The 15,455-nt window shown below is 45.8% G+C and overlaps 1 protein-coding gene across 1 annotated transcript in view; it reads right to left on the reverse strand.

The window, feature by feature from the left end:
* Positions 1-15,455, reverse strand: part of LOC116989899 (carboxy-terminal kinesin 2-like) — a 51,226-nt gene that overhangs the window by 20,179 nt on the left and 15,592 nt on the right. Inside the window, exons 4-9 of the mRNA XM_033047455.1 lie at positions 13,774-13,884; positions 13,465-13,561; positions 11,434-11,487; positions 10,806-11,031; positions 8,926-9,082; positions 8,244-8,411 (exon numbers count right to left, since the gene is read on the reverse strand). Of these exons, the coding sequence (XP_032903346.1) occupies positions 8,244-8,411; positions 8,926-9,082; positions 10,806-11,031; positions 11,434-11,487; positions 13,465-13,561; positions 13,774-13,884 (813 nt within the window). The remainder of the gene's footprint in view (positions 1-8,243; positions 8,412-8,925; positions 9,083-10,805; positions 11,032-11,433; positions 11,488-13,464; positions 13,562-13,773; positions 13,885-15,455) is intronic.

Here is a 15,455-nt window from a genome sequence, read left to right on the forward strand (position 1 = left end):
GTAAGATGCCATAAACCAAATGACCAATGTTTAGGAGGGGCAAAGTGATGGGAGAGGATCCAGGGAAGTGGAAAGATAAGATGCCATAAACCAAATGGCCTATGTTTATGAAGGACCAAGTGACAGAGAAGAAACAGCAAAGAGCTAGGGTGATCTCTTTGAAGATAAAATGACCTAAAACAAATGGCCTATGTTTATGAAGGACCAAGTGACAGAGAAGAAACAGCAAAGAGCTAGGGTGATCTCTTTGAAGATAAAATTACCTAAAACAAATGGCCTATGTTTATGAAGGACCAAGTGACAGAGAAGAAACAGCGACAGAGCTAGGGTGATCTCCTTGAAGATAAAATGACCTAAAACAAATGGCCAATGTTTTTAGTATATCATAACCTGTAAACAAAAGGCCTTTGATGTGATGCCTTTTCCTGTACCTCTGACCATGACTAATGTCTGTGGAATGTGCTAATGTGACAAAGAAACACTATATAATGCGATGTAATTCTGTTGTTCAGAGAAGGGAACAGAGGACAGTCGAGTGTCTATATTGGTCACTTAGCTGGAATTCTTGCTCCCTTCCATCGGCCGATGTTAAGTAAAGTTTTGAACTGGTCTACCAAACAGTTTGTGTGGTGTCTGTTTATTGAGAAGCGAACCTGGTTTAGTAGTTATAAAAGTAACTTTTTCATTGGCGTTTTTTTGGCAGGCCTCGCTGGGACCACATCGACGGCTGACTGTGCAAGAGGTTGCAGAGGTTGCCGGGATTGGAAGGGAGATAACTGAGCTCTATCGGCCCCTTTGTACGACCGACTCCCTAAAAACTCCCGGGAACATCTGTGATCCTTCGTCAGAGGTTGATCCAGGTTCCCTGCCGAGGTTCTTAGCAACAGACTAAGGTAAGACCAGTAGGGCTTTATAGGTTTTTTTTAGTGGGGATTGTGTATGTATTTTTAAGACAGACTTGTGCTTGTATTTTTAAGAAGGGCTTGTGTATCTTGTTAAGAAGGACGTGAGTGGTTTCTCTTTCTCTCTCTCTGTCAATCTCTCTTTGTTTTTTCTTTTCTCTCTACTAAGGGCTTATCGGCCTCGTTGAGACATCCGTGTTTTGTCGGGTTGAGATACGGGAGGTGAGGTGTGCGTCTGGCTTATTGAAACATCCGGGGAGTTGTCGGATTGAGAAATAAGTGGCGTTGTATATTACAAAGTTAAAAAGTCAGCCAAATTGAGAAACTGGGGTCTCATTTAGCGAGTCGGCCTGGTTGATATATTTGGGACGATTCGGAATTAAGCAGGTTGTTTTCTCTTTTTTTTCTTTTTTTCTTTCTCTCTTTTTCTCTATCTAGCTATGGGGAATGCTTTGGATAACAGTGAGGGGGGAACCCCCGTCCAACATATGTGTTATTTGAATCCTAAGTATAATAAGAAATTTAGAATGTTAAGTTACAAGTTGACCAAACGGTTGGGGGATGAAGCCTGGCCAGTAGGGGGCACATGGAACGTCGAGACAATTAAAAAAGCAGAAATGTTGATATGGGAAAGGAAGGCAGGAAAGAAATGGAAGAAGGGAATTAAGACGTGGAAAGCAGAAGCAGAAAAGAAGCATGAGGAGAGTAGAGATCGAAGTTGGATGGATACGGCGTGTAAACAAGGGATAGAGTTACGAAATAAGGATGGCACTATGAAAGGATGGAAAGTATTGCAACTAGAATGCCAGTGGGCGGAGGAACAAGAGAAAATAATTAAGAGACAGGCGGGAGGTGATAAAAAGGTGATGGTTAGTACAAATAAACCCAGTACTGATAAATCCTCTGGAGGAGACTTCATGTCTGGCACGACGACCCTGTTTGGTAGTGAAGATGAGGAGTTAGATAATCCTGGGAGACGTCCACCTCCCTACGTCCTACCAGTAGCAATGGCATCCTTACCCTTGGCGGCTCCGTCAGTAATATCTATATACCCCGAAGTTCCGACCTTACAAAGCTACGGTGAAATACTAAAGGAAGACATGAGTGAGCTGATGGACAGTGTCCAAGATGAAGCGGTTAACACGGTGGTATCCGTTGGGGAGCGAGTACAAACAAACCCTAGGGCTGCACAGAACCTCCCTATGAGAGCGGTGCCAAACCCTAGGGCGGGTGAAGCTAATCAGGCCGATACCATGCAAATATACGCACCGTGGAGACCACACGAGCAATGTATGATACGGGATAAGGCCCCAGACCGCCATAAGACCCCGAAGGAATTTGTAGAATACCTCCGCAGTACGGTGGAATATTATCAGGCTACAGACCGTGATATTTGGTCCATGACCTTGTCACTTTTGTCAGCGGCCGAACGACAGAAGTGGAAGGATGTTATGACACATCAGACTTGGCAGGCACTAAAAGCCGTGCAGGCACATGCAGACGAGACAGTTTGTGTAGATTTTATGATGACCCATCTGTTTGAATGTTTGAAGAAGCCAATTAACATGTCGGTGGTCCTCGATTGTAAGCCCGGGCCAAAGGAAGACCCCCAGTCGTATCTGGATCGATTCACTAGTATCTATGGGACCTTTGCAGGAGACGCTGTATACAATGTGGGCAATAGGTCCCCAGCTTTTAATGCTATGTTAATGAGTTGTCTCCCTCTTAAAGTACAGTCAATGATTAAAACAGACTTAAATTGGTCAGACAACGACATAACCCAGATGAGACGTGCAGTAGCTGCCTTTTGGGCTGACGGTGCTGGAAACACGGCTGCCACCAGTGCACCCAGAATAAAAACTGAATATTATATGTGGGATCCAGCAGCTGAGGAATCCTACCAGGCTCTGGCTATGAGACCTGGGAACGGGATGCGCCCTGGTAGAGGAAGGGGTTTTCCACCCAGACCACAATGGGATAGACCACGATGGGGAGGAGAATTCCAGGGAAGACAAAATCAAAACCACCCAGGGCAGGGGAGATCACGTGGTGAGAGGGGAACTGGAGGAGGCTGTTTTCGGTGTGGGGGAAGAGGGCATTGGAAAAGGGAATGTCCCTCTGGTGTCTCCGGGGAAGTACGGGGAAGACAGGCACCGTACTCTACCAACAACCCGTTTTCCCAATGACCCACCCACTTTCCTGTCCAGCATCTATTCCCATTAATCGCCAACCCCGATGAAGAACCCGTAGTAAACATGATGCTGGGGGACACCAGAGTTCCGTTTTTGATTGATACAGGAGCAACCTCATCTACCCTGAATCAGGAGCTTGCGGCATCTCTTGGAGTTCCCATGTCAGACCATGTAACACGATTATCAGGATTGGATGGGAAAGTACGGTGTTACCCACTAACTCAGCCTCTGACTGTAACCTATGGACAGGAACAATGTACCCTCCCTTTTTCCGTTACACCATTTCTTGGCTGCAACCTCGCAGGCAGAGACCTATTGATAGGATTAAAAGCCGGAATTATCTGCACTGACGAGGGGATTCACCTCCAGACCCAGAAGATGATGCACACACACTTCCCAACACCTCAATGGTGGGCTATTGATCTTTTGTCAGCACCAGTCTTTAGAAATACACCCGATCCACATGTGACCTTATGTTATGATCCTACGGGTTGCAATCCGGAAATGGAAGATTATTTTAGTTCACTGATAGGGGAAGCGACTAGGGTCCGCTTGATAGGAACAGTGTCAGGCGAACCTGGCACTGCCTTGATCGTGCAAGTGGAGGAAGGGTTGTGGAAACAGAATGCTTTTCTAGTGGCACCTCATGTAACCACCTCAGTGAGGGCAGACCACTCAGCCAAAGAGCTGGGGTACCTCACCTACGAGTTATGCAATCAAGCAAGTAACATACTGGGCGAGCAATATTTTTCTCAGGGAACGTTGGAATATTGGCAAGAGAACCAGATCATTGAAGGAGTTATCAGCCGCCATCAGCCAACAGCAAACGACATGGACAAACATCAGATTTGGGCGACATCACCGCATGAGGTAGGACTGACTTATTGTGTACCTGTAATGATAACGCTTAAGCCGGATGTCCGCCTCCCTGCAGTTCCCCAATATCCTTTAAAACCAGAAGCAGTGGCAGGAATACAACAGCTGGTGCAGTCTCTTTTACACCAGGGTATATTGGTGCAGTGTCACTCACCATGTAACACCCCGATCTTCCCGGTACCCAAGCCTGGACGCTCAGAGTGGAGGCTAGTACAAGACCTCCGTGCAATTAATGAGATCGTTACGCCTATGCACGCCATCGTACCGAACCCCGCAACTATCCTGAGCCAGGTTCCCGCCTCTGCGACAATCTTCACAGTTATTGACCTACAACATGCATTCTTTTCTGTCCCACTGCATCCCGATTGCCAATACCTTTTCGCCTTTACATACGAAGGACAACAATATACATGGACACGCCTGCCACAAGGTTTTGTACATTCGCCCACTCTGTTTTCCCAAGTACTAGCAGACCAGTTAAAAACATTAACCCTCCCACAAGGCTCCATTGTAATTCAGTATGTTGATGATTTACTTCTGGCCAGCTCTGATGAGGCCTGCAACATTATTGACACTGCAAAGTTATTAGATATTTGGGATGGTGGAAAGAGTGTATGGGGCATTAAAAAACAAAATTACCAAGCTGATGGGAGAAATGGGACAGACATGGATTAAAGTATTACCCTTAGCATTATTTGAAATGAGGGTAACTCCCCACAGTGTTACAAAGCTATTCCCAGCAGAAATTATCTACGGTAAACCTCTACGAACCCCCTGGGGAGCAAGCATTACTCATGAAGGAACCTTAGATTTACACGCATTAAACGATGAAATAATTACCTATGTTCAACGACTCACCCATATTCTGTCAGCATTGCATTTACAGGTAAAGGAGTCCCAGAGGCCGCTACCTGATGCTGACCAGTGCGAAATAGTCCAACCAGGGGACTACGTACTTATCAGAAATTGGAACCGCAAGAAACTCGACCCCCGTTGGAACGGACCATACCAGGTGCTGCTGACTACACCAACAGCAGTGAAGGTTGAAAACCATCCACGTTGGATACATCTCTCCGACTGCAAAAAGATTGGATACAAGAATGGCACGAGTGATGTTCGCTCTACTGACGATCCTAACCATGGCCAGGGTAACATGGACTAATACTTATCTGGCTATGAGCCATGAGTTTGCCGTACGGGCACATGGGACTGAATGTTGGGTATGCACCGGTGTTCCGACTATCAGTAAGGAAGGATTTCCCCTGGTCCCCATTCCATTAAACCTTACCGAGAGACTAGTGATGAGGTGCTTTAGTAACTCTGCTAAAAAATCGTCATGCCTAAAAATCATACGGATAACAAATACCAAAAACGAAACAATAAACATCACCTATGGAGGCCCGACATACAATGATTTTGAAGGATGGTACACCCCTCCCTTCAAAGGAGATTGGAAATTGAACGTGACAAATGCAGCAGATATACTCCGACTACAGATAGTAAAAGATCCGCACAGGCCAGTTAATACTACCTGTTTTTGCCACCACCAAGGCACAGGGGTATTCTTGGGAAACAGTACTTGTATGTCAACTCAGGCAGCCACCATTATCGGCCCACCCCGACCAGTTAATGGTACATATTTTGTATGTGGATCCTGGGCCTACCCATGGTTACCAGGAATGCCACCGGCTGACGAGGCAGCTTGGGAACGACTAAAAGGACCCCATCACTGGACAGGGTGTTGTTATGTTGCATATGTGGTCCCACGTATGAGAAGCATGAGCCAGTTGCACCAGCACACGGGGATTTCCAAGCGAAGCCTAACAAAGGCTGAGTAATTTTTTATGATACTCTTCCCGTCCTTTGGTAGTATAATAGTGTCACGGGAACTAATTACAATGGCCTCCGCTTTAGAGACACTTGCTAATGCCACTGCCATCTCCTTAAGTGCAACCCAGGAGGAGGTAGAAGGGGTAACAGCTGAAATGGTAGCTATTAGGACCGTAGTATTACAAAATAGAATGGCCTTAGATTTTATCCTGGCAGAAAAGGGAGGGACATGTGCAATAATAGACCGAGAATGTTGCACTTTTATTCCCGATGCTTCCTCCAACATTACCAACTTGGCTGCCCATATCAGAATGGAAATAGCTAAAATAAGGAAGGTAGGAGCTGAATTACATGGTTATAGCTCCGGTGGAGGTTGGTGGCCATTTAATATGTTTGGAGGGACTTGGGGAATGATTGTCCACTATGGATTGATTGTATTACTAGTTGTACTCGTAATTTGTCTAATGCGATGCTTATGGTCTTTTGTATGTATTCGGCAAGGACTGTAGTTATCAAAATTTTGATAAAAGGATGAAATGATGAAGCCGAATAAAATTATAAAAATAAGAAGAAATTAAAATGGGTTTCTGGGCTAGCTTACAGCTCATATTTAGTGTCAAATTAGGCTTGCCTCAGGTTGCAGTGTGTGGGATAATAAGTACCATAACATTGTCTCCCAAGTGAGGAAGCGACAGAGAAAGAAACAGCTAGTCACATCTTTGAAGTAAGATGCTATGAACCAAATGACCAATGTTTATGGGGGAGGAGGCAATAAAGGAAGAGAGAAACAGCTAGTCACATCTTTGAAGTAAGATGCCATAAACCAAATGACCAATGTTTAGGAGGGGCAAAGTGATGGGAGAGGATCCAGGGAAGTGGAAAGATAAGATGCCATAAACCAAATGGCCTATGTTTATGAAGGACCAAGTGACAGAGAAGAAACAGCAAAGAGCTAGGGTGATCTCTTTGAAGATAAAATGACCTAAAACAAATGGCCTATGTTTATGAAGGACCAAGTGACAGAGAAGAAACAGCGACAGAGCTAGGGTGATCTCCTTGAAGATAAAATGACCTAAAACAAATGGCCAATGTTTTTAGTATATCATAACCTGTAAACAAAAGGCCTTTGATGTGATGCCTTTTCCTGTACCTGACCATGACCAATGTCTGTGGAATGTGCTAATGTGACAAAGAAACACTATATAATGCGATGTAATTCTGTTGTTCAGAGAAGGGAACAGAGGACAGTCGAGTGTCTATATTGGTCACTTAGCTGGAATTCTTGCTCCCTTCCATCGGCCGATGTTAAGTAAAGTTTTGAACTGGTCTACCAAACAGTTTGTGTGGTGTCTGTTTATTGAGAAGCGAACCTGGTTTAGTAGTTATAAAAGTAACTTTTTCAACCCCCCCACCCCCCCCCCCACGCCATCGATCCACCCAGCACTGATTCACACACACCCCCCTCCCTGACCCTATTGTCCTGGAAATGTCTTCAGAGCAAACATTGACTATGTTTGCAATCAAATGTGTTTTAATTCCCATTATTTGTTTTAATCCATAAAGATGGATTAATTAATTTGTGAACACGTGAAACATTAATACCGCAGTGTTCGATTGGCACTGCTGCCGTTGACACGTTATTACAGAATTCATTTTAACGGCAAATCAATGCTCTTAATATGGAGTATCAGTACTGTAGTTATTTAATGAGCAACACTCACAACTATACGTACGCATATATGTTACCATGGCCCAGGATTTTTTGACACAGGTTGATCCTATGCTGAATAATCCAACCACATTTTTGTTTGGAAGTGGAAAGAACTAATAGAAATTGCATTCATTGCAATGTGTAAAAAAAGTTGAGATACTGTCTTATAATTTTACTGCATGTCATTGTGGGATATATCATGTCTTGATTGGTGAATATGTTTAGTTTGTGACTTTATTTGAAGCAGAAATAATATGTGAATGCTTCATTGAGTATAATTCCGACTGGTAACTACGCACTTCGTCCGAGCACATTATCGCATGCGTCATGCAAGCCATCTTAAATGACCACCTAAACTGTCATTTGGCAACCTAAAAGCTGCCAAGGTTGCCCGGCTGGCAACAGGGAAAAAAAGTTAAGCGAGAGCCCCGAGTGTGTGCATGTGTTTATTATATTTTCTCTCCATATGTTACTTGGTGAATATTTGTGTCAGTACATGAGAATTAAACACAACGGTACCTTCAGCTCCTGCATGATGTTGTGTTGTGTGTGTCTGTGTGTGTGCTTATTATATTTTCTCTCTCTCTATTATGTTACAGGGTCAGTACATGAGGATGTGGGCCAAAGGTACATTCAGCTCCTGCACAGTGTGTGTGTGTTTATTATATTTGCTCTCCGTGTGTTACTGGGTGAATATTAGTGTCAGTACATGAGGATTAAACACAACGGTACCTTCAGCTCCTGCACGGTGTTGTGCAATCTGCGTCTTTCCTGCTCTGCGTTTGTCAGTGCCTGCTCCATATGCTGAAGCTGTTCCTCCAGACTGCCGATGAGCTTGTGTTGTTCATCCACACAGGCAGCCTTCTGGGTCAGCTGCTGCTGTGTGTACACCAGTGTACTCTGGAGGAAGCAAGCATTGCCAGTCAGCAGAGTACATCACACGCTAGGATTCACATCGTACACCTCACGTGGACATCCCGTCACAGTGGCCTGGTGTAAACTTTAGAGATACAGTGTGGAAACAGGCCCTTCGGCCCAACAAGTCTATGCTGACCAGCAATTACCCCGTACACTAGTACTATCCTGCACACTTGAGACAATTTATTTTACCAAAGCTAATTTACCCAAGAACCCATCCCTGCGAACTTGCTCTGGATGTGTTCTGAAATAGCCACAGCTCATCCAATGGACAGCCCACCCCTCTCCCTGGACATTTCAACCCTCTCTCACTGGCCCACAAAGCTTTCTGCATTCCCCACTCACACACACCTCTACCATGCCTCAGGTCTTGTGCAGGATATGTGAGCCTAGACCAGATAGTGCCCAGCCAAGTGATTCTGCAGGACACGTTTCAGCTTCCCCAAATCAGACTTTTACTGGGCTATAATAACAACATTCAGAAGTGAGGCTTTACCTTCGTGTCTTTCAGAGTGGTGGAGAGTTCTTGCACTTCAGTAGTTAAGCTGCTGATTTGAGCTTCCCGGAGCGGCAACACCTTCTGCAGGGCAGTGTTGTCATGTCGAAGCTGACCCAGCTCTGATTCCCTGCTCTGTAGCTGAGACTCCGCTGTCCTAAACAGACGTGGGCAATGATCAGGTAAGGAGCAGAGCAAAACTCTGCACATTTCATCACCAATGGAGGAGGACAATTAAACACACTCATCTCCCCGCTACCTTCAGGTAGAAGGTACAGGAGCCTGAAGACTGCAACGTCCAGGTTCTTCCCCACAGCCATCAGGCTATTAAACTCAACTCAAACAAAACTCTGAACATTAATAGCCCATTATCTGTTTATTTGCACTTTATCTGGTTTATTTATTGATGTGTGTATATATTTATACAATGGTATATGGACACTGTATTGTTCACTGTATCTGTTCTGTATTTATGCCTTCTATATTCTGTTGTGCTGAAGCAAAGCAAGAATTTAATTGTCCTATCTGGGACACATGACAATAAACTCTTGAATCTTGACTTTCACCGTACCTGTGGCAATAAAGTGATATTAATTGAATGCATGAAAGGAAGTGATTCCTAAATTATCTTCATCCCCTGGTGAATGGGATGTGTAAAGGCTCAGCTTCACAAGATGAGACTCAGGACACAGACAAACATGCTCACCAACGGCACAACAGGCAAGAACTCGTAGATGGAAGCAACCCAACAGTGGTTAGTGGGGCCTTGTGTACTGACCCTGATAGGAACTAATCTCATGTACCTGCATACAATCTATACCCCTCCATTCCCTGCCTGTCTAGAGTTGCAAATGCCTGTCTAAATGAACATAGAAAAGTACACCATAGCAACAGGCCCTTCGGCCCACAATGTTCATCCCCAACATGATGCCAAGTTAAACTAATCTCTGCCTGCACACAATCCATGTCCCTCCACTCCCCGCATATCCATGCACCCATCTCGACAATGCCATTATCCTTAAGTAACATTAGCAAATTTGCAGATGACACAAAGCTGGATGGCAGTGTGAACTGTGAGGAGGATGCTATGAGGATGCAGGGTGACTTGGACAGGTTGGGTGAGTGGGCAGATGCAGTTTAATGTGGATAAATGTGAGGTTATCCACTTTGGTGGCAAGAACTGGAAGGCAGATTATTATCAGAATGGTGTCAAGTTGGGAAAAGGAGAAGTACAATGAGATCTGGGTGTCCTTGTTCATCAGTCAATGAAAGTAAGCATGCAGGTACAGCAGGTAGTGAAGAAAGCGAATGGCATGTTGGCCTTCATAACAAGGGGAGTTGAGTATAGGAGCAAAGAGGTCCTTCTGCAGTTGTACAGGGCCCTAGTGAGACCACACCTGGAGTATTGTGTGCAGTTTTGGTCTCCAAATTGGAGGAAGGGCATTCTTGCTATTGAGGGAATGCAGCGTAGGTTCACCAGGTTAATTCTCGGGATGGTGGGACTGTCATATGTTGTTAGAATGGAGCGGCTGGGCTTGTACACTCTGGAATTTAAAAGGATGAGAGGGAATCTTATTGAAAACATAAGATTATTAAGGGATTGGACACGCTAGAGGCAGGAAACATGTTCCCAATGTTGGGGGAGTCCAGAACCAGCGTCCACAATTTAAGAATAAGAGGTAAGCCATTCAGAACAGAGATGAGGGAAAACATTTTCACAGAGTTGTGAATCTGTGGAATTCTCTGCCTTGGTGAAGGCCAATTCTCTGGATGATTTCAAGAGAGAGTCAGATAGAGTTTTTAAAGATAGCGTAGTCAGGGGATATGGGGTGAAGACAGGGACGGGGGTACTGATTGTAGATGATCAGCAGAATACTAACCGCAGCTTGTCTTCCAGCTCCTTGACTCGGGATGTGGCATGAGACAAACTTTTACCGAGCACGTCTGAACTCTGCTGAAACTGTTTCCTCTGCAGCTCGGCGACCTGCAGCTTGCCCGTGCAGTCCGACAGGTGTTTCTTCGTGTCATCCAGCTTCCCTTTCATATCCCAGGCCGGTCGCTTCTTGGCCACAGCCGCGGAAGGAGCATACTTCACTGATTGTGGAACTGCCGACGCACACCAAACACACAATCATACAACTCCCAGCAATGGATAACTGTGAACCATACTCTGCAATAAAACTTGCATTGCAGTGGACTGGTTTTCCATTTGGATATTTTGCACTAATGTCTCACTCTATCTCCATCCCAAACAGATCACCAATTGCCCCCACATGCAAAACCTCAAATTGCTTACCCATTTTTGCCTGCATGTTAACATTTACCTTCAGCAGAAACTCAGAGAGCACAAGACTAACCTTAATCTCTGCAGGAACAAAGCATTCTCCCAGTCCTGCTCCACTTGGCCCGGTGAAGATACCACCGTGTAGACTTCACGTGGCACTCCCATCTAAAAGCATTTCCATCTATCCCCAGTAATCTAAAGTGAAAGACAGCAGACATACTCACCACCCTTGGCAGCAATGCTGGGAGCTGCATCTTTAGCTACCGCTGCCACACGAGCTGTGGAAAGTAATCAGTGGATTAGAAAGCAATTCTGAACCGCTCGTCCACATATTGTACAACTAGAAGCACAGCAGAGCAAGCCCAGTGTCCGTGACCAGGCCAGGGCTTCAAGTACAGGCCAACGTGACAGAGGAGTCAGGGTATATGGGGAGAAGGCAGCCGATGCTAGTTGCGTCCGCCCACGGTCTGGCTGTCTTTTTTTATTTTGTTATGTTTAAAGTGTATCTTTTTTTAGTTTTTTAGGGGTTTTTTTCAGTATGTTATGTGGGGGGAAGCGGGTAGGGTAAGGGGAAACCGTCCTTCAGTCGCTTCCTGGCGAGGATGCGGCTATTATCCGAGTCGTGAACTCGCCCCCTCCCACCCCCACGCGGCCTATCAACTGGATTGGCGCGGCCTTTCCTGCCGGGACCGGACCAGAGCTTCAGCAATGGCGGCGAGGTGCTAGAAACATCGTGGAGCGGGCGAGGCCTTCCTGGGAACGCCGCCTGGAGCTCCGGAGTGCTGGGCCGCTGCTCCAACATCGCGGTGCTGTGGGTGCGGAGCTCCCAACGCCGGCGGCGCTGACTTTAACATCGCGGAGTCCTGGGACCCTTTGCCGGGGGTCGCCAGCTTGAATCTCCGCCCAGTGCAGCCTGTGGACTCTGGTGGAAGGTGGCCGACGAGAGGTTCCCAGCGAGAGGGCCTGAACATCGGGCCGCCCGTAGAGGCGACTACGGGGTGCCTGGGAGGCCCCGACCACGGGTGAACATTGGCGAGGAGGTTGACTGGATTTTGGTTCCTTCCCTCACAGTGGAGAACTTTGGTGCTGCTGTGGGGATGTTTGTGCTGTGGACTGTGTTTTGTGTTTTATTTTTTTTTGTATGACGGTAAGGGAAAAAGCATGTTGTTGTCTCTTCATTGAAGACAATGACAATAAATTAAATCAAATCGATTGGGGATGATCAGCCATGATCACATTGAATGATGGTGCTGGCCGAATGGCCTACTCCTGCACCTGTTGTCTATTGTCTACTGTGACGGCTCTGAACTGTAGCACAACTTCAAACTATAACATGTGGCCAGTAATGGGCCAGCCAGCCACAGACTTGCACAGGCATCAATCAGGCCCAACAACACATGCAATTCCACCTGGAGCCAGAATCAGTCCGGTCACTATCTCCAAACTCACCCAGCACCAGCCCAGGTTTTCACAATCCTTATCATTAGATGGATAGTCTTTTATTGTCATCCAGACCGAAGTCTGAACGAAATTGAAGCAGTCATACATACAATACAATACAATAAAAATCATCATAATAATCACACTCTATTAGCCAAGTATGATTTGCAACATACGAGGAATTTGCCAGTCATACCAATAAAAAGCAACAGAACACACAAAACGCATTTTAACATGAACATCCACCACAGTGACTCCTCCACAATCCTCAATGTGATGGAAGGTGAAACAAAAAGGAAGGTTAATCGAGCTCCATCGTCACCAGCCCACAATGGGCTGCAGTGGAAACTAAGAGATATGCTGCCTCAAGGGAGAAGCGTTGACGGGGCTTGCTGTTGGCTGAGTGGACTTGATAGAGGATTCTCAGAAGACAGGAGGGTGATCGCCATTTAGGGAGAAGCAGAGGGCAAGGATGGGTGGAGGATTTGATGGTTGAAAGCTAAGCTGCTGAGTTGGTATGATCACTGAACCAGTGTGGAGTCCTGCATCACAGCTAATACTGCACGTTGCCAGTGATGGGTGATGCGTTAGAGTAAGGTGTAGCCCCGGACCAGCCCACTGTGCCACAGGAAGCAGCTCAGGGTCTGTACCTTACCCAGTTCCAGCCTCACTGTCAAAGTAAATATTGTATGTGAACCACGTTATATTGCAACAGCATCTTCACAGACTGGCAACATGCATCTCCTGGAGGTTTTGTCAACACAAGAGCGATAGATAAATGACCCCTGCATGAACGGACGTAGCTCCATACTTACTCTTCATCATCCTGCCAGGAATGCTCTGTGCCAACCGGCCCCTGGAGGAGCCCAGTGGGATGGTGCTGCAGCCTGCCTTCTTCACTGCCCCAGCCGGCTAAAGGACAGTGAGAAGAAGCACATGAACACACACAGCATCATCAACATTGGACAACACCCAGTGAATGGCCACTCCAGTTCTCTTCCCCCCCGCCCTCAACACACCCTCCCCTTTCCTGATCATCGTTTACTACTCACACATTTAACATTCTGACCTCTCCACATGAAGTTTACTGCCATCACTTAACTGACGGGTGATGAGGGACTCACGTTAGTGCTGGCCACAGCAGGTGGCATCTGTATTCGCCTCAGAGACGGCTGTGGAAGCCGTGAGCGCTGCAGGGACATACTCTTATTATTCACTGCTGCCACATTGATATTCTGTGGTACAAAAGGAAAAAAAAAATAATTGATGCAAAAGTGGACACAAGTTTCAGCGACATTATAGAAACATAGAAAATAGGTGCAGGAGTAGATTCACAGCTCTCTGGGTGAAAAAGTGTTTCCTCATCGCAGGTCCAAATGGCTGACCACTTATTCTTAAACAGTGGCCCCTGTTTCTGGACTTCCCCCAACATCGGGAACATGTTTCTGGCCTGTCCAATCCCTTGAATGTTAAGGGAAAAAGAGTAGCAAAGTCAAATGTGGGTCCCTTGAAGGCAGACACGGGTGAAATTATTATGGGCAACAAGGAAATGGCAGAAGAGTTGAATAGGTACTTCGGATCTTTCTTCACTAAGGAAGACACAAACAATCTCCCAGATGTACTGGAGGACAGAGGATCTAAGGGGGTAGAGGAACTGAAAGAAATTTTCATTAAGCGAGAAATAGTATTGGGTAGGCTAATTGGACTGAAGGATGATACGTTGGGGTGTCGAATGGGCTAGTGGAGGATGGAGTTAAAGGGAAAGGGTTTCTTAAATGTGTGAGCGTAGAGACAGAGGGGTGTAAAATGAGGGTAGAAGCAATAGGTAGCAAGGTGAAAAGTAAAAGTGGCAGGCCGGAAAATCCAGGGCAAAAATCAAAAAGGGCCACTTTTCAACAAAATTGTATAAGGGGTAAGAGTGTTGTAAAAACAAGCCTGAAGGCTTTGTGTCTCAATGCAAGGAGCATTCGTAATAAGGTGGATGAGTTGAATGTGCAGATAGCTATTAATGACTATGATATAGTTGGGATCACGGAGACATGGCTCCAGGGTGACCAAGGCTGGGAGCTGAACATCCAGGGATATTCAATATTCAGGAGGGATAGAGAGAAAGGAAAAGGAGGTGGGGTAGCGTTGCTGATTAGAGAGGAGATTAACGCAATGGAAAGGAAGGACATTAGTTTGCAGGATGTGGAATCGGTATGGGTAGAGCTGCGAAACACTAAGGGGCAGAAAACGCTGGTGGGTGTTGTGTACAGGCCACCTAACAGTAGTAGTGAAGTTGGAGATGGTATCAAACAGGAAATTAAAAATGCGTGCAACAAAGGCAAAACCGTTATAATGGGTGACTTCAATCTACATATAGATTGGGTGAATCAAATTGGCAGGGGTGCTGAGGAAGAGGATTTCTTGGAATGTATGCGGGATAGTTATCTAAATCAACATGTAGAGGAACCAACGAGAGAGCAGGCTATTCTAGACTGGGTATTGAGTAATGAGGAAGGGTTAGTTAGCAGTCTTGTTGTACGTGCCCCCTTGGGCAAGAGTGACCATAATATGGTGGAGTTCTTCATTAGGATGGAGAGTGACATTGTTAATTCAGAAACAATGGTTCTGAACTTAAAGAAAGGTAACTTTGAGGGTATGAGACGTGAATTGGCCAAGATTGACTGGCAATTAATTCTAAAAGGGTTGACGGTGGATATGCAATGGAAGACATTTAAAGACTGCATGGATGAACTACAAAAATTGTTCATCCCAGTTTGGCAAAAGAATAAATCAGGGAAGGTAGTGCATCCGTGGATAA

This window comes from Amblyraja radiata, chromosome 30, assembly GCF_010909765.2.
Source record: "Amblyraja radiata isolate CabotCenter1 chromosome 30, sAmbRad1.1.pri, whole genome shotgun sequence".
NCBI lineage: Eukaryota > Metazoa > Chordata > Chondrichthyes > Rajiformes > Rajidae > Amblyraja > Amblyraja radiata.